This window comes from Podarcis melisellensis (assembly GCF_964234715.1).
Source record: "Podarcis melisellensis genome assembly, chromosome: 4".
NCBI lineage: Eukaryota > Metazoa > Chordata > Lepidosauria > Squamata > Lacertidae > Podarcis > Podarcis melisellensis.
The window spans coordinates 87,751,309-87,773,638 of NC_138531.1; the positions used below are offsets into that span (position 1 = coordinate 87,751,309).

The 22,330-nt window shown below is 45.8% G+C and overlaps 1 protein-coding gene and 1 long non-coding RNA gene across 3 annotated transcripts; one reads left to right on the plus strand and one right to left on the minus strand.

Moving 5' to 3' along the window:
* Positions 1-6,337: 6,337 nt before the first annotated feature.
* LOC309368896 lies at positions 6,338-12,023 on the minus strand. The gene is made up of 3 exons (XR_014167956.1): positions 11,362-12,023; positions 10,662-10,729; positions 6,338-9,523 (listed from the first exon to the last, which is right to left on the minus strand). It is a non-coding gene; the product is annotated as an uncharacterized lncRNA (long non-coding RNA).
* A 139-nt stretch (positions 12,024-12,162) lies between these two features.
* Positions 12,163-20,782, plus strand: CWC15 (CWC15 spliceosome associated protein homolog). 2 transcript variants are annotated; one of them, XM_081909249.1, is made up of 7 exons: positions 12,163-12,290; positions 13,608-13,785; positions 15,455-15,567; positions 16,712-16,800; positions 17,937-18,047; positions 19,679-19,797; positions 20,350-20,782. In XM_081909249.1, exons 2-7 carry the CDS (start codon positions 13,655-13,657, stop codon positions 20,477-20,479), a joined length of 693 nt encoding a protein of 230 aa, XP_081765375.1. In that variant the 5' UTR covers positions 12,163-12,290; positions 13,608-13,654; the 3' UTR covers positions 20,480-20,782. The 2 variants fall into 2 exon arrangements, with proteins under 2 accessions (XP_081765375.1, XP_081765376.1); XM_081909250.1 differs by lacking the exon at positions 12,163-12,290 and adding an exon at positions 12,321-12,427.
* The last annotated feature ends 1,548 nt before the right edge of the window (positions 20,783-22,330 follow it).

The window sequence follows — 22,330 nt, forward strand, 5'->3', positions numbered from 1 at the left end:
AACAACACATCTGCGTAGCTTGTTCACCTGGGGCTCAGGAAGCCTGGCTGAGCCAAGGCCGGTGTAAGTCCCCCAAAAAGGAACATTCAGAGGGGCAGAACCAGAAAGCAGGGATTTAAGCTGGATCCTAAAACCATTCAGCATGCTCACATGGCCTGGCAACCTAAGAACACTGTTTTAAAGGCTTGTTTTCCATCTGCCAGACTTGGGCAGAGCAACCACAGCCACCTTGCTGCTGAATCTGGCGTAACTTTACGCAGGTTTAACTTACACCAGCTTGCTTCACACAAGCTTCTTGTGCTTGAGATTGCTTTCTATACTGTTAAGGCACAATCAGAGCACATTCTCACCCTCAAAGAATTCTGGGCATTGTAGTTCGTTAAGGGTTGCAGGGAATTGTAACTGTGAAGGGTAAACTAGAGTTGACTTTGCACCCCACCCCCTTGCAGTCCTCCCGATCCGCTTTTCCTTTTGTGCGGTGTGTGTGCAGGCAGAGACTATATTGTTTATAAGTTCTTGCAGGAGAAGAATTCAAATTGCTATTATTTGTGTGACCGGACAACATTTAGCTTGGTGAGTCTACATCTGATGAAGAAGCACATAAACTGCTTTTGGGAAACCAAAGGATTGTAATTTTACCTTCTGAAAATGTCAGGTAATGCTACATCATCATCATAACTGCAAAACTGGCAATTATTTTAATGATTTCTGTGCAATTTTACTTACAAAGCAAAACCACAGTATATTAGTTTAACCAGAATATATTTTGAATTCCCAAGCCATATTACAACTTTTCAGCATCCGGCCTGTTCGGAATTCAAAAGTTGATAAATTTAACACGCCCTAATTTAATTCATTGCTTGTAAGCCTTACCATGAGGCTTTTGGGCTGAAAAGTGGGGTCAAGTGCTCTAAATCGGCATTTCAAAGTGGTCAGGCTTGGCCCCCTGTGGTCAACAGAGCTGCGCAGGGGTGAAGAAAGACCTAGAGGTTGCAAGGGGGTCAAAATGGGGAAAATGTTTATGATGTATAGTGTGAATAATTTAATTAGGAACTATGTATCTCAGGAACAGGCCCGGCCCAACCATAAGGTCTGGTAAGGTGACTGCCTCAGGCAGCAGATCCTAATGTATATTTTTAGCCCTCCCTCGTTCCTGACGTAGATCTTTCCCCACCCTTTCTTCCCTGGTGAGAGGAAGGTGCAATTCTGTGGTTCACCTCAGGTGCCAAAATGTTTTGTCATGAATAAAGAGCATAGGCATGTACAGAGTGTACCTCTCCCGCCAATGAGAACTGCCTGTATTTAATAGGATGGTTCCACAATACAACTGCTTTGCTTATTTGTTCTATACTATGATTCCTGCTTATGATGGTTGGTGATTAATCAATGTAGATTAGATAGTGATACTTCTTGGCTTTTCATTCCTAAGAATTTGGGTTGGGGTCAACAACAAATTTATCAGCTCATTAAGGGGTTGATGAACTCAGAAGGTTGGGAAAGGTAAAGGGAAAGGGACCCCTGACCATTAGGTACAGTCGTGGCCGACTCTGGGATTGCGGCACTCATCTCGCTTTATTGGCTGAGGGAGCCGGCATACAGCTTCCGGGTCATTCCACCATGACTAAGCCGCTTCTGGCGAACCAGAGCAGCGCACGGAAACGCCGTTTACCTACCCACCAAAGCGGTACCTATTTATCTACTTGCACTTTGAGGTGCTTTCAAACTGCTAGGTTGGCAGGAGCAGGGACCAAGCAACGGGAGCTCACCCCATCATGGAGATTCGAACCGCCGACCTTCTGATCGGCAAGTACTAGGCTCTGTGGTTTAACCCACAGTGCCACCCACGTCCCTCCTTGATGTAAATGAATGAGATAAAGAAAGTACTATATGCCAAGCATCTGCCGGGTTTTTTTTAAAAAAACACACACGATTCTTTTTTAAAAAACCACGATTCTTTTGTTCACAGAGAATCTTGCGCTGTGGTAGGGCCCATGACAGCAGAGAAAGTGTGAATGGTTTATGTCTATCTAGTTCTGGATTCCTTCTGGAACCGAGCTCTAGACTAAGTACTTCCTTGCTCATTTCACTGGTTGCTGGGTCAATCTTGGCACTTTGGATGTTGGCACTAATTGCATTCCTCATCAAAGCAAGTGGGGAAGAAAGAATGAAGCATTAATTACGGTGCAATTAATGAGTAACCTGTGCTGAGTGACAGCACAACACAGCCAATTCAGGCATGCATGTGTGTTGCACAGCATCCCATAACTCAGTGACTTTTCCTCTGGTGACTTGGCCCTAGCTGTGTTGAGTGGCCTCCATCAAATGATTGGAATTTTGAAGTGGATGTCAGATGATGTTTGGTTCATGATGACAGCTTCAGATATGGAAATCATCAATATCAAATGTGGCCCTCTCTGGCCCTCTCACCAGAACATACCCCTTGGACTCCAGAGTATTTAAAAAAAGTGTGTGTGGATCCACTCCCAGCAAGTCTCTCCCCTAACTTAAGTTCAAAATTTATTGAATGAGAAATGGAGGAAAATCCTGCTATTATTTCTTGCTTGCTTTTTTGTGATTTTTCAGTAAATTTTTAAAATGTAAAGTTTGGACTCTATGCCTGTCTGTATCCAGATCCTTCTCCACACCTGGGCGATAATTCTCTGTCATCTGAGACACAAGAAGTTTATTATGGTTAATCTGGCGTGGTGTACTCTGCACATGAGCAAAGATTATTATTTCATATTTTCATATTTCAGCCATGCATTGCAGGTATGTTCTCCTGAGCACTGATGTGTCCCGGCCTGAATGACACAATAATTTCTGGTCTGCTTTGAACCACTTTAATTCTATCCAATTACAGGAAATAGGAACATGGGAAGTTGCCTTACACCGAGTCAGAACTTTGGTGCATCTAACTTAGTACTATCTACACTGATTGGCAGCGGCTCTCCAGGTTTTCAGACAGGAGTCTGTTCCAAACCTACTGGAAATGCCAGGGATTGGGACCTTCTACTTGCAAGTCAGATGCTCTAACACTGAGCTACGGCCTTTCTGACATGAGCAACCCCACAGCCACTTATTACATGAAAAGATTTATATTCCGACTTACTTACAAACTGTTAACAAAATGTATGAGTGGCTGTCAGCAGGGCAGGGTGGCAACACTTAGGCAGAGTTGCGGTAAATTACCAGGAGCAAGAGGGAGAGGCAAGGCAGCACAGTGGAGATGCACTGGCAGAGCAAATCCAACCATTCTGCCGGTGTGTTTGCACTGCCCCAAACTGGTCACCATCTCAATCCTCCTCGCTTCTCTCCCGGTAATTCAAAGCGACGTAAGTAACAGGTCAGGTAAGTGCCACTGCTTGCACCACCAACCATGAATACTATGTATGTTACTGGTGGAGATGCCAATTCACTCCTGTGGTGTGTGATTTTCCTTTGTTAAACGACCATTTACAATTCCAGCATCTGCACCAGACATATCTGCAGGGCCGGCCCTGCCATTGGGCAAAATGAGGCAACCGCTTCAAGCAGTAGCTGCTGGGAGGGCAGCAGTTGGGGCTCCCTGGCTGTTCTTCTGAAGCATCCTAGCCATTCCACTCTGCTGGAAGACAGAGCTATGTGTGTTACATGTGTGCATTGGCCCTGCTAAACTACCCTGCAGCCCCAGTTGCAATGGAGGATGCAATCCCATCCCCACTGTTGACGGTGACTCTTCTATGTGGAATGGGGTAGGGAGCCAGTTGTGTCCTTCGCCTAGGGCAGAAAAATGCCTTGGACCTGCCCTGCATGCACCCAAACTATCAATTTAGCGGCAGCCTTCGGTCCATTGCAAACTGAAAACAGCACCATATGATTAACTTTGATCTCTACCTGTGCATCTGTGCCTGACTTTTTAAGGAGGTCATATGCAGATGTACATCATCAGCTCACCTGAATGAGATGTTACCTGATGAACATCTGTGAATAATCTCCTGAGAAAGGCAGACAGTGATATAGAAGAGGAGGTCAAATTAATTTACACGGTGTTGTTTAAGAATTGTAATAGAAAGCCTATTTGGCAGGAAGTGGTATAGGAACAAACAATGGCCTTTCAGCTATTGTTATAGAATCCAGCTCCTGTCAGTTCAAGCCAGCATGGCCAATAGTCAGAGTCAGGGATGATGGGAGCAGAGCCATAGCTAGGTGATCTTGCGCCCCTGGCAGAACCGTCCAGATTGTGTCCCCTTGTTGTTGTTTAGTCATTTAGTCGTGTCCGACTCTTCGTGACCCCATGGACCAGAGCACGCCAGGCACTTCTGTCTTCCACTGCCTCCTGCAGTTTGGTCAGACTCATGTTTGTAGCTTCAAAGACGCTATCCAACCATCTCGTCCTCTGTCGTCCCCTTCTCCTTGTGCCCTCCATCTTTCCCAACATCAGGGTCTTTTCCAGGGAGTCTTCTCTTCTCATGAGGTGGCCAAAGTACTGGAGCCTCAGCTTCAGGATCTGTCCTTCCAGTGAGCTCTCAGGACTGATTTCCTTCAGAATGTGTCCCCTAGCCATGGACAGATTAGCTCTTCTTTCTGCCTCTCCTCCACCCCCAACCCCACCCATTCAATTCACCCTCTATTTAAAACCATTTCTTATGAGGCAACAATCAGTATTTATATTTATGGACATATTTATAAGCCGATTTTGCACCTTCCCCATCGCCTGCGCCCCTGGCGGGGGCCCACCCCCTAGCTACAGCCCTGGATGGGAGTCATAGTACAGGCAACCTCCAATTTGCATAGGGGTTGCTTTCCGGGTCATTGTGCTTGACAGCAGAGGCTGCATAAGCCCGCTGCACCCCATTACTTCCCCTTTTCCTGCCAATCCCAGGTCCCTGCAATGCACACAGGCAGGGTCACTCATCAGTTGGACCTGTTTGTTGCCTGTACAGCATACGGAGGGCTAAAGGTTAGCCACAGCTCTGCTCGAAGCCATCTTTGTCTGCCAATCTCCAGTTGTTTAATCAGCTTCAAGCAGCTCTAGTGTTTTCTGGACTGCACCTCATATTATCATGCTATGCCTGCCTGCTGTGAGATTCCGAACACCTCCAGCACCATTTTGTACCATCAGGTCGTGAGCAGAGGGCTTCAGCAGTTAATAATGCAAATCTGCTTCATCTGTACAGTACTAAGGAACCAAATGATTGAGCAAAAAGCACATTATGCCTTATTCAAAGCATATTCTTACCCTCAAATAATTCTGGACACTGTAGTTTACCCCCCACAGAGTTACAATTCCCAGCAACTCTTAACAAACTACAGTGCCCAGAATTGTTTGAGGGGGGGAATGTGCTTTGATTGTGTGTTAATGGCAGAGTGTGTACACAGCCAGAATAGGTTTGACATCAGCAGGTGCCTGCCATCTTATTACATAAAACACTTCAGATGACTTACAAACTGATACTGGAGCGGCGGGGAGGAAATCATAGGATACACTCTTGTGGTATGCAGTTTAAATGGAACTGCTGTGTCATTTTGGCTTCTCATATACATGCCAGTCATATGTGTGCGCAGCCCATGAAATCAATTTAATGAGAGCCCTCGTGCCATTGCTGTCATACACAGCCCAGTGTAATTTTGAACTCCATTTAGGTACCATTGGCTGCCTATCTAGGAAGATCAGGCATGCCAGCCAATGTCTTGGCTTGACTACAGCTTGCTAATGTTCACCACTGACAGATTATTCAATCAGTGACAAAGCGAACATGAAATTTGCAAAGCCCTTTGGGCTAGTGTGAGGTGAGGAGCTGTATTTTCTGCCAGTTATAAGAATGAACAATGAGCTTGTGATCTTAACTGATGTGGTTGGTTGGAGAGCACCTGATACTTCAGCAATGGTGACGTTGAGGAGGAGTGGAGCTTGTCAGGTGGGAAGCCAGCTGGAGCTCCATGTAAGATGAGAGACCACCTGGAACACCATGTAACACCACAATTCCCAGGGTCCAGACCTGGAACCTGTGGTCTCCTTGGAAGAAGAGCAGGCCTCCCCAGCTGGCCACCACACAATCAGAATAGAAATGCCAAGTTCAGAACCATGGTCCATGTGGTTCAGTATTATCAGCACCAACTAGAAGTGACTTTCCAAAATTTCAGAGAGGGATCTCTCCCATCCCTCTCTGGGTTTGAAATTGGGACCTTCTGCATGTAAAGCAGATGCTCTCATAATTGAGCTATAGCCCTTTCCTCTAACGCTGAGGAGCAACCTTGAGGAGCTATTGGAGGTCTCCACAGGAGTTGCCTGGAACCCTTGCTGGTTCTCGGATTTTGTCAAACACACACACACACCCATGGCCACAAGGGCAGAGAAGATGGCAAGCCCAAGATGTGCTTCAGGGCACTGGCAGTGTGACCAGCCGGCAACACGTGAGTCTACTCAGGAGGAAGGAGAAGCACATGTGAGCGCCTGTCCTGATCAGGATCCGCCTGAGAAGCAGAAGGGCTTGAGAGTCCATCTTCTGTATAAGCTCTCATTCTGAGCTCTGAATCATTGGGGAAATTGGCAAAGATAACGAAATAATATAATAAGCGGAAGTGCAAATCGCTCTGCTCAGAAATGAACCAATTGCTTTTATGGGTGCCACTATCACTCACCCCTCCATCACAATCTGTAATCGGGCTAATATTATAATACTGGCCTGACTTGCAGGGTCATACAGATTGCTTTAGCTAGTAGGCGTAATGGCTTGGGATTGCATACCAGTGCAAAGACCAAATTGGGCACAAGGCCAGACTTTGAGGCTAGAACAGGCCCTACCATTGGGCAGAGTGAAGCGGCAGATATTATGGGGTGGGAAGAAGTGGTGAGTTCTTGGAGTACAGAGCTGTGTATGCCCTGCAGCTCCTAGACAAGCCTACTGCCCTCTAGTGCAATAGGACAGTGTTATTCAACCTTGAGTCCATGGATCCTGTTGTACGACAACGTCTATCATCCCCTACCAGCTTAGCCAATAGTCAGGGATGATGGAAATCGTAGTCCAACAACATCTGGCGAAGAGCACTGCAGTTGGGGGCACCACCCTGTTGCCCATGTTTAACTGAGATTCAGCTGCTAATCCATTGGGCGCCTGTGGAATGGAGGGTGGCATCGCCTCATCCTTGTCCAGCAAAATTTACTGAGCCGGCCTTGGTGTTTAACTTGCTGTTTTTGGCAGAGGGATACGCACCAGATGGGCAATTGTAATGTCAAATATTATTGCTGGGTAAAGAATCTGCTCGGAGGTTTGTTTTCTGACATTGCATTCCAGTTGGTTTAGCAGAACGGCGAACAGGAGAAGAGAAGAATGTGCAATTCAACACTCTTTGCAGCGGTGCCATCAGGGCAGGAATTTAGGGCACGCGTCCAGGGCCCCACTCAGCAGAATGAGCTGGAGGGGCTCCCAATTTAGCCAGGGTGGTGTATCCTGAAGTTGGCCCATTGCAGCCTAAAGGAGAATCTCCCTATAAGACCATTAATTCCAGAGTCTAAAATAACTTAAAAGTGCAATAGTCACAAATGGGGTTTGTGGTCTGTTCAGCTTCTGATGGTCCTGGAATATTCAGCGCCCGCTATGTTTTGTTTCTGCCCTAAAGCTTTGCTGTGCTTCCTGATCAAAGAGAGCTTTATGCTGTTTCTCTGCACAAGAAAACAGCTTCCAGTCCAGCATCTGAGCACATTGCCTTCCCTTGTATGTCTGGGGACTGAAAAAAAGGCCAACCGCAACCCTCTTATCTGCAGAGGCCAGAGCTCTTGATAAATTGTACTCAATGGTAAGGCATCTGTTTTGCATACAGAAGGCCCAAGTAATATCTGTGCAGAAAGGAACAGTGTGAGCAGGTGGTAAACAAGCAAGTTTTTTCTCTCCTGCTTTAAAAAAGAAGGCCCATTGCATTCAGTGGGACTTGTTCTCAGGTAAGCATGTATATTAGACGTGCAGCCTCAGTATCATCGTGGATTTTCTCAGCAGCCTGCTACAACAAAATCAGCCACTGACGGACTGAATTTTTTTGTTCCACATAGAAAAGGAGATATTTCAACTGTTTCAGGAGACGTCAGTTGGCCCTTGCAGGGCTTGAACAGGCAAGAGATGGGAAGGGTTCGTAGCTTGCTTTCATTCATTGCCAGCTGTAGGCTTGATGGAACAAGAATGGGAGGAGGCGGGTGATGAAGTTCGACAGGGAACAACGAGAATGCAGGGAGCACTGCCAAGAGTCAGGCTAGTAAAGCTTGCATAGTCTTTGAACCCTCTTTCATCTTGACCACTCGGAGCCAGTTTGATAGGCTGGCTACAAATATTCACCCAACCCCACCCTCAAACAACTCCTTGCACTTATTCCTTAGGTGAAAGGAAACACAGAAGCGTAACCAGAAGAAACAGAATTGGCGTTTCGACTTTTAATCCTGCAAAGGGTACTGAGCCCAACAATACTGAATCGCATTCCCCATGAACTGGAATTGCTCTATGGCAGCTTCGGGATTACAAAATGTCATAAAGTTTCCATGATCAGTGGAGAACATGGAAACTTAATGGCATTTTGTGTAATATTTTGATAGATATACACAGGATAAGCAGGTGGCAACAAGGCAGGGTGTATCTGTTTCTATTAGTCAGGGGGACAGAATGAGGGAATATATGGTGTGTGGGTGTTTTCTTATCTTAGGATCAGTGGCTCTTCAGCAAGCCCAGTATCTTATGCAATCCTATTTTGCCAGTAACTCAGAAGCACTGGGAACACGCCATTTCCCAGAGGATACACACAACCAGACACCTTCATCTGCCCCAACTGTAACAAAACATGTTTCTCCTATATCGGTCTCTACAGCCACAGCAGGCACTGCAACCTTCCAAAAGTTTGACTTCACCCCCAAAGGCACACTCCTCCATTGTCTCCCGAGACAGACAGATGCCAACACGCACCAGCAGGTGGAATATCATCTGGATTCTCTCGTACCAACTGTTCAAGTGGTTGCATCTTTGTATCTTATTCTTTAGAAAAAAAACCCAAAATCTACTGCATTAGAACCCAAGGGAGAGGGGCCTTGGGTGCACACTTTCTCCAATTTGAATCTCAGTTGCGTCTTCCTTGCTGTTGACTCTAAACGCAGAGCACCGTGTCTGTAGTGCCAGAGCATCATCACAACCATCCATTGTTATCTTAAGCCTGTTAAATAAATGGTTTTGTTATAGATCACACCCTCTGTGCAAGCCCTAACGTGGAATGAGGTGTTACTTTAATTCTCTTTGCCAGAAGCAAATACCTGGCAACAAATGGGAGATTTAGTATTTTGACATAGCTTTCATATTTACTGTTGCCGAAACAAGTGTCAAATCCCTTCCAACTTTCCACAGAAGGCAAGACTGGGCTTGCATCTTTTGTATCACAAACACGTGTTCAATTCTGGGACAGGTCTGGAAGAGAGACATTGCTGAAAGGGTGGGACTCAAGTTGCAGGTTATGAACTGGACGGACAGCTTCTTTCCTTACCACTCCTCAGAAACATTTCTGCCTGCTCCGCCTACAAGTGGCAAATCAGGAGGAAAAAAGAAAACCTTGATAAGGTCCCCGCCTTCCACTTAGCTATTCCGGTATGCACAGTTGCATATTTTTGCTGGGTGGAAGCATTTGAGAGACGTCAATTTAAAACATGAACTTCAGTAAGTTGGCTGCAGCAAAAACGATACCTACACCTTGATAGACTTGTGGCCCCTTAATTAACAGAGTAATGTGGCATAAACCTTGGTAGTGCAGATTCTAGCCACTTTATCAGAAGCATAACATAAGCTGGCAAATATAGGTATACATGAGAACTAAACGGAGCCCAAAGAAATGGAAGAGCTGATAGTAGGAGCATCACGATTCTATGAAGACCCTCAATGCATTGAAATGAAAAGCTTGGATTTTTAATCTAGGGAGCCACCACAGACTTGCTCTACTAAAGAAAAGTCAAAATAAGTAGGAACATCTTACACACTATTGTCTACCCTGACTGGTAGCAGCTGTCTAGGCCACATTCACACTATATATTTTAAACACTATGACACTACTTTAAACATGCATGGCTTCCCCCAAAGAATTCTGGGAGCTGTAGTTTGTTAAGGGTACTGTGAGTTGTTAAATACCCCTATTCCCCTAACAGAGCTGCAAGTAACATATTTCCCCTTGAAGAGGGATTTGTTGTTAAACCACTGTTTAAATGTTTTAAATGGTATCGTGGTGCTTTGGAAGTATATCGTGAATTTGGCCTAGGATTCCGGACCAAGTCTTGGAAATAACAGGAACTGAACTTGGGGGTTTTTGTACGAAAGCACATTCTCTACCAGCCCCACCTAAGCCTTTTGCTCCTTCCCAGTTGGGTCCTAGAAACAGAGAATTGTAGAGCTGAAAGGAACCCCAGGGGTGCCCAAACTTTTTTCAAAGAGGGCCAGATTTAATGAAGTGAACATGCATGAGGGCCGACCAAAGGTGTTGAGCTTTTTTTAGGATTGAAGTTGTTGACCTTTCCAACCCCTTGCGATGCAGGAATCTCAAATAGAGCATCCCTGACAAATGGCCACCCAACACCAACAAATGGCCACCTCTGCTTAAAAGCCTCCAATGAAATACCTGCCCACCACCTTCTGAGGGAGTCCATTCCACTGTTGAACAGATCTTACCTTCAGAAAGTTACTCCTGATGTTTAGCCAGAATCTCCTTTCTTGTCATCAGTTGGTTTGGGACCTGCCTGAAGGGACCCCAAAGAAAGACTGAAGTTGCTTCCCAGAATATTTACAAATTCAAATACATGCATACTCCAGTCTAATCTGAATGGGGGCTGTGATTTTAGCCATGAATTTAAAGTGTTGCAAAATGCTCTGTGATCTTTGGATGAAGGGTGGTATATAAATTAAATTTAATAGCAGTAATAATAATTTTTTTTAAAAAAAAAAAACCAGCTAAATAATACTCAAATGTGGACAAGCCCCTGGTCCCCAGACAGACCTTGTGGTTTGTCTTTACAGTGGTACCTCTGGTTACATACTTAATTCGTTCCAGAGGTCCATTCTTAACCTGAAACTTTTTAACCTGAAGCACCACTTTAGCTAATGGGGCCTCCTGTTGCTGCCGCGCCACTGCCGTGCGATTTCTGTTCTCATCCTGAAGCAAAGTTCTTAATCCGAGGTAATATTTATGGGTTAGCGGAGTCTGTAACCTGAAGCGTATGTAACCTCAGTGATTCTGGTGAGTTCTGCAGCTCCCCGAGGACCTCTCGTGGCTTAACATGACTTTTAGCATTTCACATATACCGTAGATTTTTACAGCTTTCTTTGAACCACTGAGCAGGGAAAAAGTGGGATAAAACTTGTTGATTTTTACTGTGAAAAGAAGCTGCTGAGTCACGAAGGTTTGGAAGTGGAAGCCACTGTCCCCGTAGCTCAAGAAAAGCTGTCGGGTCCCTCGAGGTGCCCTGAATGGTGGGACCAGAACAGCTATCCTTCAATCCCGTGAAAAAGAGAAGAAAGGCAAGTGGTTTACGAAGCAAGTCCAAGCACGTGACGGCAGATTATCTTTACGAAGCGGAGTGGGGAAGGAACTCTGCATACACTCAGAAGCCCTTTGTTCTGCTCCAGAAACTGTTCCCCTTCGAGCCTTTCCAGCCTCTCTCCATCACCATGGCAACAGAAACTCACGGGGAGCAATAATCTCACTTCCGACCAGGCGCCGCCCCTTCGTGGGCGGGGCATCCTAAGCAGCGTGACGTAAGCCGACCGTTCCTTTCCCCGACTCCCGCCACTGCGTTGTCCTCGAGGGCGGAAGTCTACGAGCAGCGTGATAAAGCGCGCCTCTCCGGAACTTCCGGTTTCCCACTGGCCGCCGCCATTTTGAGCAACGGAAAGGAGGGGCGGGGAAAGGAGCGAAGACGTTCTACCTCCATCTCTATGGTATCCTCTATGACGTTTGCGCATTACAGCCTCCCTGAGTCTTGTCTCCAGCCCCACCTCCCTCTTGGATTGCTCTCCATTTCTTCCCACGAGAGATGAGGCGAAAGTTGAAGCCGCGCGCAGCCTAGCCATCGCACGACCATAGACGTGCTTATGCCCAGAGCGACGCGATTTATTTATTTATCTATTTTAACCGGAAACTAGAGCGGCGCGTCTTTCTAGCCTGTAGATTTTCTATGTCTTCGGGGTCTGCGCGCGCACCTGCGGCCTTGGGCGCGGTGGCTGCCGGGAGTGCGGAGGTTAGGACGGATCTGCCGGCCTAGTGGCCGCGCCGCCCTGGTGCCCGTGAGGAGGGAGCAGCCGGTGAGCCTTTCGGGCGGGGGAAGGGGCGTCTTCGGAGGCCGGAAGCTCCCCTGTCGCGGCTTCCGTGCCTCCGAGCGCCCTTTGGCGGGGGTCGCAGGAGGGGAGGCCTCAGGTCCTGACTCCTGGGCGGCCCACGGGTGAGAACGGGGGACACGGGTCTCGGGCGGGCCTTTGGCCTGGCATAGCAGGAGACGCCGGTGGTTTAGGTCGGTTGCCGCGCAGGGAGACCCTGGCTTCGTGTGTTTTTTTAAGAATCAGAATTTGTTTTTCAGTATCAAAGCCGTCTCAGAACACCCATTACCGTTTCTTTGTACAAAGATAAGCGGGAAAAAGGCGGGTCGCACTAAAAGTGCAGGGGGTTAAAATGCCAAGCATGTCCTTTTGCAGTGCACGACAACGAGGTGCATAGCCTTTCCCTTTTCTTGCGAGGAGTCCTATTCGGAATAAGGGAATTTCCCTTTAAAAAGGGGAAAAGTTGACAACTATGTCGAGGGGATGGCAGCAAATCAATTTAATGGATTATTCGGTGAATCAATGTGGAATAGTAGGAGCGAGTGGAAGAGTATTGCCTCCGTTCCTATGCCGTAATGTAAGGGTAAAGGTAAAGGATTCCTACCCGGTTAAGTCCAGTCAAAGGTGACTATGGCATTCCGGCGCTCATATCGCTTTTCAGGCCAGTGGAGCCACCGTTTGTCCACAGACAGCTTTCTAGGTCATGACTAAACCGCTTCTGGTGCAATGGGACACCGTGACGGAAACCAGAGCGCACGGAATGTAAGGGTAAGGAGGTGGTGCTCAATGCCCACCTAGCGTTTTCAAGTGCTCCAAGCAGTGCCCATGTATTATCCAGTTGAATGCCATACAGCAGCCCTGTAAGGTAGGGGCAGCCAACATGGCGCCCTCCAACTGTAGTCCAGTTCTGTGGACTACAACTCCCATCACCTTTTGCTATGTTGGGTAGGGCTGATGGGAGTCCAGCAATATCTAGAGGCCACCCAGTTGGCTAATTTTCGGGTATGTCAGTACTATCGCCATCATTACTACAAGAGAGAGGTTTATTGCAGAATGGCTTGCTAAAGTCCAATTAGTGAGGTTATGGTAGAGGTGAGAATTAAGGCAGGGCCTTCCTGATTTGCTGCCTAGGCTCGTAGGACCAAATTGTGCATGGTACTCAATGCGTCATAAGCAGCTATCTTGCTTTTTTTTAAAAATGTAATAGCTGCCGCAGAGGAGTGATTTTATGTGGGACTGCAGTGTGTGGTAATAAGGCTTGCTATGCATGTTGATTTAGATTTTTTGCTTTTTTTGCTCTGGCAGGCTCTAGCATTCATCCATGATGTGCATTTGATCTCACAGTATTAAAGATGACTACTGCAGCTAGACCAACGTTTGAACCTGCAAGAGGAGGGAGAGGGAAAGGAGAAGGTGACTTAAGTCAGCTCTCCAAACAATATTCCAGCCGAGATCTTCCCTCTCATACTAAAATCAAATACAGGTAACAGTTTACGTTTCTTGTGGGGGCTGTTTTCTACAGTGTTTATTTTGTATTTAGCAGGGAATAGTTCTTCCTGTCCCTTTGGCAGGTAGGATTTGCTACAGGAAAAAATTTGCAAACTAAAAGTGATTTCATTATTTGTTTTCTTTCTGGCTATCAGCATAGCACAAATGCTGTGCGGGTGGGCAGACAGACAAACTCTTTGTAATTTGTGTGAGCGATTAACTTTTGTTGATGTCTTCGCAAAACTAACTCTGTTGAGAGGGTGGAGAATTGGATACAGATCCTTACCACCCCCACCCTTGCAGACCAGTTTTGACAGGAGGGTGTCAAATGGCTTGTCAATCACTTGACCGCCAGCGACCCATTTTTCTTTATCTGAGCTGTTTGAAGAACTGCACGGGTAGAGGAACAGCACTTTGCAAGACACAGCAATCAGCTGCTCGGTGGTTCCTATAATTTCTGCTTTCAGCCAAGCCATATCTTCACCTGCCCTGCACTTGATGTCATATATGGCACCCGGTATATGGGAGGTGGGTTTTGGCTGACCAAAATGGCCCCATGAGCCAAATGGGTCAGCATGGTGAGTCTAATTAGGCTTGCAGTCCAGAGGTTTCCCACCACTGTATGACCATCTCAGAATTCTCGTGGAACTTCACAAATGGGCAATAAGGGCAAAGCATATTCCACAACCAGATGGGTACGAGCATGCAGTTTAAACTAACAACAGGCTCATCATGAGGCCCAGTAAAAAATCTGACTGATTTTTGGCTGCTGTGCTTTTTGGGACCTTTTCCTCAGCTTCCCTATCCCTCATGTGTACTGTGGGGTTATAATGGAACCTGTAATTTGAAAGGATCTGCTTCCAAATCAATGCCGAAAGCTTGCAGTTACTGATAATGTTGGGCAGTGTATCTCCATACTGTAGAAGCGGGTTGAAGCTGCAAGAATAATAGCTTGCCTAGTACCACTATGCTAGTTCTGGTACTGGTCCTTAACCTTAAAAGCCAATGGTGGCTGTTGCCCATTGGAAGTGGTAGAGCATAAAGAATGGAGACCAGCAGTGAACAGGGTCGGAGCCGTAGGCAGCCAGAGCTAGCTAAATCTAGGGTTGTCCCCATCTTCCTCCCTGTTGAGCAACACTGGGACTGAGGAGGAAGCTGACAGACATCGCCCCCGGACATGTTATAAGTAATAAAGGGGGCAGGTGGGGATTGGCTAAGGGCACCCTGAGGTTGATGGGGCAATGACTCATTTGCCATAAAACAGCAGCTTTCAAAGCCCAATTCAGCTTGGCATATGGGGTATCTGAAATGCTATGCTTTCCTTCTCTTAGGCCTTTCTCCAGGTCCCCTTGCCTCTTTCCTGTGATGGCTCCTCGCCCTGGAATGCCTTTGCCAGGGAGACTCAGCTGCCACCATATTTTATTTTTTTAAAAAAGCTTATTCTCTGTTGTTTTAAGTGTCCAAATATTCCTTTTAAATGTGTCGAGGTGCTCTAGAAGTCTTCAGAGTGGGTTGGTGATTTGTAATAAGTAAAATGATGAGCATTTGGCCGAGGTGATATTTGTTACGAATGTGTCACCTCTCATAGTCACAGCAACTGTAATGCGTCAGCTTTATGTGGATAATTCCTTCCCTTCAGCTTCTGCTCTTGCTTCTTGTTTCAGACAAACCACCCAGGATGCCCCTGAAGAGGTACGCAACCGTGACTTCAGGAGAGAACTGGAGGAGAGGGAGAGAGTTGTCGTGAGGGAAAAGAACAGAGACAGGCCTGCGCGAGGTCTGTGTTGTTTTGGCAGATTATTTTCCCTTTCAGAGGGGTGGTCAGGCTGCTTGGGAATCACGTTGTGTCTCAAGAACAGTTCCAGGTCATTCAACAAAAGTTAATCCCAGTAGAATTAAGCATTTAAGCACTTACTGGGTACCCATAGGCAGCAAGGAATTGTATGCGGGCAATAATAGTATTTTAAAAATATTTTAATTTTTTTTAAAAAAATCTAAAATATTTTAAAACTTCAAATGAAAATATTTTATAATTCTTATTATGAGGAAAGCCTGAAAGCAGTTCACATCGTTAAAACCTGCATCAAACCCATTTTTAAAAGTGCAAGTATTGGAAGATCAGGAGAGATCCCCTCACCACATAGATCCCTGCCTGGCAAATTTGCTCCTCAGATGGGGTAATGTTAAGGGTAAGGGGACCCCTGATCATTAGGTCCAGTCGTGACCGACTCTGGGGTTGCGACGCTCATCTCGCTTTATTGGCTGAGGGAGCCGGCGTACAGCTTCCGGGTCATGTGGCCAGCATGACGAAGCGGCTTCTGGCGAACCAGAGCAGCGCACGGAAACGCCGTTTACCTTCCCACTGGACTTGCACTTTGATGTGCTTTCAAACTGCTAGGTTGGCAGGAGCAGGGACCGAGCAACGGGAGCTCACCCCGTCGCGGGGATTCGAACCGCCAACCTTTTGATCGGCAAGTCCTAGGCTCTGTGGCTTAACCCACAGCGCCACCCGCATCCCTAATGTTATGGGTACCGTGAGCTTAATAGGAGAAACCAGCTGAGAGTGAATTGCAAAACAAAGCAGTAGAAGAGAGAAGTATTATACCCTCCTCGGCTTTTGAGACCTTCTTCTAAAAAGCAAGGATCAAGCCAAGTCTGTCTCCTTAATGTGGGTTTCCCCAGACATCTGAAGGAGTTTGATCCGAGAGTGAGATGATGCCTGGAAGGGTTGTACGTGCAACAAATGACTTAACACTGGTTTGTGTTGGCAAAAGATTCATATGATTCTAGTAATACTATTTTATTTTTGCACTTGGGTTTGTAGTAAGCTCAGTGTTGGTGATTCTGTATGTTTCAGTCGCTTTTCTTTTATTGCTGCTGGTCACCGAGTGCTTACGTTTTTTCCTGCATTTGCCCCCCAGAGCACACAACGTCCTCTTCTGTGTCTAAGAAACCCCGGCTAGATCAGATCCCTGCAGCTAACCTGGACGCAGATGATCCTTTGACTGACGTATGTATTCTTGGATGTTGGGAAACAGTATTTGCTGGACAGAAAAACAGATGCTTTACAAATCAGTAGTGAGGTTCTTGTTGGGACACCAACAAAAACCTCATGAAAAGAAGTGAAAACAAGTTTTTGCCACTTTAATATTTCCACTCAGCTACACAGGGTGGCTGGTTGCATTCTTTTTTGCTTTCACAGAGGTTTCCATCAGCAGAACAGGGAGGAAGGTGATTTTTGTTGATTTTCCCGAGCCCCTGGTGCAGATAGAGTGGGAAGGGGGAGTTGGTGAAAATCACATCCCTGATCTATTGATGGAAGCCAAAAGTGGCTCAAGGTGCTTTCAATCAGCAGAAGAACCCTGATGGGTACAACCCTGCTATCAGAATTAGCTGCAGCTTGTGTCAGCCTTGTCCAGTGACCATGCTGGCCGGGGGTAATAGGAGTTGGAGCCCAATGACATCTGAGGGCCACAGGTTCCCCACGCCAGCTGCAGGCCCTCTTTGGGGTAGGCATGTACAACTTGCGATCAGCTACGGCAAACACAGCCCAGCAGCTGTGCATTGCAAGCCACCTGGGGCTCCATAAGTCTTCTGACCTGTCTGCCTGTCTAGGACTGTGGAATTCTATGATATATGGGCTGTCAGGCACCTGTTTTGCCCACAGTATTTAACTGATGGGCCACACACTGTGCGGTGGGTTGTGCCTGGCGCAGGCCTGAATTTTAGAGGAACAGTCATTTCATTTTAAAATGGTACAGTCATATGGATGTAGAGAGGAGAGGATGATTTTTATACTGTCAATTTTGAGGAAACTGACAAGATGCGCTGAACCCAAATTGTTTTGATGGAGCATTTTGTCATACTGAGATTGGCTAGTAAGCTTAGGCAACACAGGCCAGTCTTGAAGCACTGCGGTTGGTGTGCTTAAACTTAAAACCTTGCCTGCAGCACACATGGCAGTATATTGGCACATCACATGGGCCTGTGGAAATTGCAAAGTGCAAAAATGTCAGTGTAAGACATTCATGTGGAGGTTCACCTGATATGTTGTGTTGGAAATAGGATGCCGTTGTCTGTAATGCTAAGTTTCCACGGTGGGTAGGAGATGGGACAGTGTTTGCTAAAACTTTGCTGCATCTGTAGGAGGAGGATGAAGATGAGGACTACGATGAAGAGAGTGACGATGACACAGCTGCTCTTTTAGCTGAGCTAGAAAAGATCAAGAAGGAGCGGGCTGAGGAGCAGGCCCGAAAGGTAAGCATCTTTAATTCTTATTATAAAAGCTGCCATAGGCAGGTCATTGGCCCATTTAACCTGTAGAGGTCTCTGCTAGCTCCAATGCCTGGATCCTTTGAAGCAGACACAATGTAGGGACCTAATCTGGAGCTTTCTGCAAGCCAGGTGTTTCTGCAACCATTAGGCTGCTAATGTATAGCTTTCGAAGTGTGTGTGTGTTAAATCCCTGGCTGAAGACTTCAAAGCAATTAGCCTTTCGAGCAACAAACAACATTAATGGACATACGCTGTACGTGATTTTGTTATGTCAGAAATAGTTTTAACGATCCCCGTCCCCTTTTTGGGTAATCCACTGATCTCCAAAGTGAAGTCTTAGCCCTGGTAACTTTACATCAGAGCAGAATGGTGTTGCTGTGTAGCTTCAGGGGAGAACCTCCAGCCCCCAGACCAAATGGATTGGAAGCCACAGAGTGAACATTCTGTTTTTTCTTGCCAAGCCTGGCTTGTGGCAACTAGGGGCTCCATACTATAGCTGATCCTTCCGCAAAGCAGGTCTTGCTCTGTTCTTGCAGCAAGCCCTGCAGGGAAACACTTCCTTTCCCTGCGCAGTTTAAACCACATTGGCCAAAGGAACGTTCTGTTCCTTTGCAAACTGGCTTTAATTCAAGCCAAGGAATGAAAGGAAAACTCTTCACCTGATGTCATGGTGACACCAGGTGATTGACAGATGGGCAGCTCCCACCCACCTTCCCAAGTGCCCCATGGCGGCTGGGGGATGTCAGGATCCAGTTTTCTACCCCCGCTGTATACAAATGCTACAGAAAACAGTTTCCAGAAATGACTGTCTGATGCCACTAGAGGCCAGCAGAAGCTGTTTAAGATGGAGAACCCAATGCGGCTGCCTTTTGGTTTTCATTATCGCATTAATCATTCTGTTTCCCTTGCCAACTCTAGTTATCCCTTTCAATATTTCAAGCTGCTTTAAACATTGCTCTCCAATATTATTTTAAGTAGGAGTTGAACCTGGTTCCCTTCTGCATGTGGCCCCTCTAGAATGCTCTGCTGGTCCTGAATCTGTTAATGCAGAAGATCTGCCATATATATTTAAGCCCTGGCTTGGTTGCCATGGGCAACAAGGAACTGCATGTAGGAAGATGCACAGGTTCCATACAGACAAACAAACCAGGCTTGTGGGTGAAAGATGTCTAGCTTTCTGGACTCAGTGCCCTCTTTGATGTGCAGAGTGATACCACCTCCATTACAGCCTTCCCTGTCCTTCCTAGAGAATTCATATCAAGAGATAACCATGCTCTGCTGTGGGGAAATCTGAAGATCAGCCCTCCATTGTTTTGACTTTATTGTTCCAAGCTCAGGGGAATACATAAAGCCAAAACCCCAGAGCAGTTTCGTGCTGCACACCGAGCCAATATTTGCCGTGTGTTTGTTTTCAGCACTGTAATGGTGACAGCTGCCTTTAATTTAAAACCTGGTACTGCAAGAAGGAAAAACAGAAAAGAGAAACCTAAATAGACTGGACAAGATGGTTGGGAATTTTATGAGGCCAAGTCCCCAGCTTCCTCAAAATCAGGTGGAACAGAAAATAGGGTCTATGTTATAGCTCACGGACCATCTTTTTCTCACCTCGCCAGGAACTAGAGCAGAAAGCTGAAGAGGAGAGGATACGGATGGAGAACATCCTGAGTGGGAACCCTTTGTTGAACCTCACTGGTCCAGTTCAGCCTCAGGCAAACTTCAAAGTGAAGAGGAGGTATGGAGGTGCTTGCTTTACATAGGAATGGCCACCTAAATTACTTGTTCCCAACTTCTCCACAATTTCACAGTTCCAGAATATTTTAAATGAATGTTAATTGTATGCTTAGGTTTATTTTTTGGTTGCTGTTTTTTTAACGTTGTTAATATTGTCTTATAGATTATGAATGCTGTAGTACTTTGTGAATCCTATAATGTGATTCCCCCCCCCCAATAGTGCTGTTTTCCTCATTTATTTTAATAGTGTTTTATGAATTGTAATGGTTTTACTGATGATTTGTTAATTGTTCTATATGATTTGTGATGTGCTATTATGTTGTTATTTATTGTTTGTAAGCCCCTTGTGATTCATATGAATAAAAATCAGCATAGATTATGTAATGAATCACATCAAGTCCAGTGCACAGCCCCACAAATCTCTGCTGGCTGTGGCTGGTGGATATTGCACTATAGCATGGATTAACGCTCCTTACCTTTTGTCTTCTTGTGATGTCACACATTTTCTCTTTAATTCTTACGGTTAACATATTTTGCTTCTCCCTGGATTTAGATGGGACGATGACGTGGTCTTCAAGAACTGTGCGAAGGGAGTCGATGAGATGAAAAAGGACAAAAGATTCGTCAATGACACGCTGCGGTCTGAATTTCACAAAAAGTTCATGGAGAAATACATCAAGTAGTACTTTTCCTTTTTTTCATTTTGAATATGCTATGTCACTGATGGACTAAATGGAGCAAGCCTTTTCCTTCCTTCTGAAAAACGTGGTTACAGTGAAAATCTGGCAACGAGTAGCAGTTCTCCAAGGTCGCCGCTACCCTTTTAACATAAAATGATGCTGTCTCTGGAATACTTCCTTGTTTACTTTGTTTTAGCTCGGGCAGCTAATTTCCCAGAAATGTTTCATTTTGTTGCTATGAAATTACTTGTAATGGCCTTTCTGTAAATGTTTTGAAAATGGTGTACAATAAACCCTTCACTCTAAGGGCTGTGTCTTATATTCAACCCGCCATAGCAGCTTACCTGTTCTGGATGAGGCCACACATCCGCCTTAGGCAAGGTGGCTGACCTCTGGCTCTCCAGGTGTTGTGCAGTGCCCATCATCCCCAAATAATTGAAGCCAATTGGAGGCCTTTTTTCATGCCTAATTGGATTGGGGCAGCAAAGACCTCTGGCTACGTGTGCACCCATGGGTGCCATGTCGCTGGCCCATGTTGTAAGTATAGCATACTTGAAGTGCTTTAAGCATTCTAAACCTGCTAAGATGTGTGCTAGATGTGATCAGATTAGGTAAAGCGTCAGTGTAAGTTCGCTTACCTTTAATTGGCCAATTGCAGGCAGGCGTAGGTGTGGGAGTTCCCCAGGGGGCAGTCCCAACTTGGGTCCTCAGGGGGGAAATAGGTGGCCTACCCAGCTCTCCTCCTAGTTTTTTAACGGATCGCTAGGTGTGATCAGATTAGTGTTGATAAAAATAATGGGTGTCAGTGGAAGCCCCCTCCTTTGCAGCCAGTGCTGAAACACCAGCTTGAAGCTATTTTGGGATAGGTTTTTAATTTAATAGTAGGCTATTGCCTTGATATGAAGAAGATATAATAAACAATTGGAGCTCAGTATTTTGGTAAATTAAGCAGCAAAGAATCTGCCTTGCTCTATCCCCCAAGAACTCTGATGGGGATTCAGTGAATCTTCAGATGAAGGGCGATATATAAATTATAACAACAACAATAATAATAACAATAAACAATAATAATATGTATCTCATAAGTGTATCTTCATTCACATGGGCTTCCCTGACCTCTTTCAGCCTGTTAGGCATTTTAGTGCATGAAACTTGTTCTGCTAACATTAATGATAAGCCGAGAAAGTAATTTTTGCTCCAGATAGGAAAATGTGATTTTAAAAATCCCTATTGAGGAAAATTTGATGAAGAAAATAATTCAGCAATGGATGCAAACACTTCTTACAATATGTATTCCAGTGGGACTTTTGACAGATACGCCACCATCCTTTTTGTGCATTATTTAATAGTGTCTTCAGCAAGCCCAGCTCTAAACTCCTATTGCAAATAATGTAATGCACTGTAATCCTCTCTTTCTAATGTTTTCCATTCCTAATCCGTGGGCTCCCACTTTGTGCTTCTCTGCGTTAGAAAAAAGTGGTGGTCTCGGCTTAGCAGCAGAGCCCGTAATCTTCCTTCACTGCCTACAAACCACATTGCAAGTCCCCTGCTACTTCGCACACTGTGTAATTCTCTACCCCGGCTCTATGTGCAGGTGGAAGAGCCATCAGAACAGTCTGAAGCTGCTCCGAAGAGAGGTAACATACCAAGCACTAGCGTATGTATTTGTAGAGAAGAGAGTAATTGAAACAGGAGCTGTGAGCGAGGCAACGATCCCAGGTTTAAATCCCATATTCTAATTCCAAAGTTTATGTAGAAGTACAAGTAAGGAGGAGATATTAACAGACTCAAAGTAAGCCAAATGTTGCAGAAGTACAAAAAAACTTTAGGGAGGAGGAATTAAGCGGGGGAGAT

Excerpts from the sequence above, each read along its gene's own strand:
- CWC15 (XM_081909249.1), top strand. The coding sequence starts at position 13,655 with ATGACTACTGCAGCTAGACCAACGTTTGAACCTGCAAGAGGAGGGAGA. Across the intron at positions 13,786-15,454 it reads CATACTAAAATCAAATACAG|ACAAACCACCCAGGATGCCC; the intron begins GTAACAGTTTAC and ends TTCTTGTTTCAG. Across the intron at positions 16,801-17,936 it reads CAGATGATCCTTTGACTGAC|GAGGAGGATGAAGATGAGGA; the intron begins GTATGTATTCTT and ends CTGCATCTGTAG.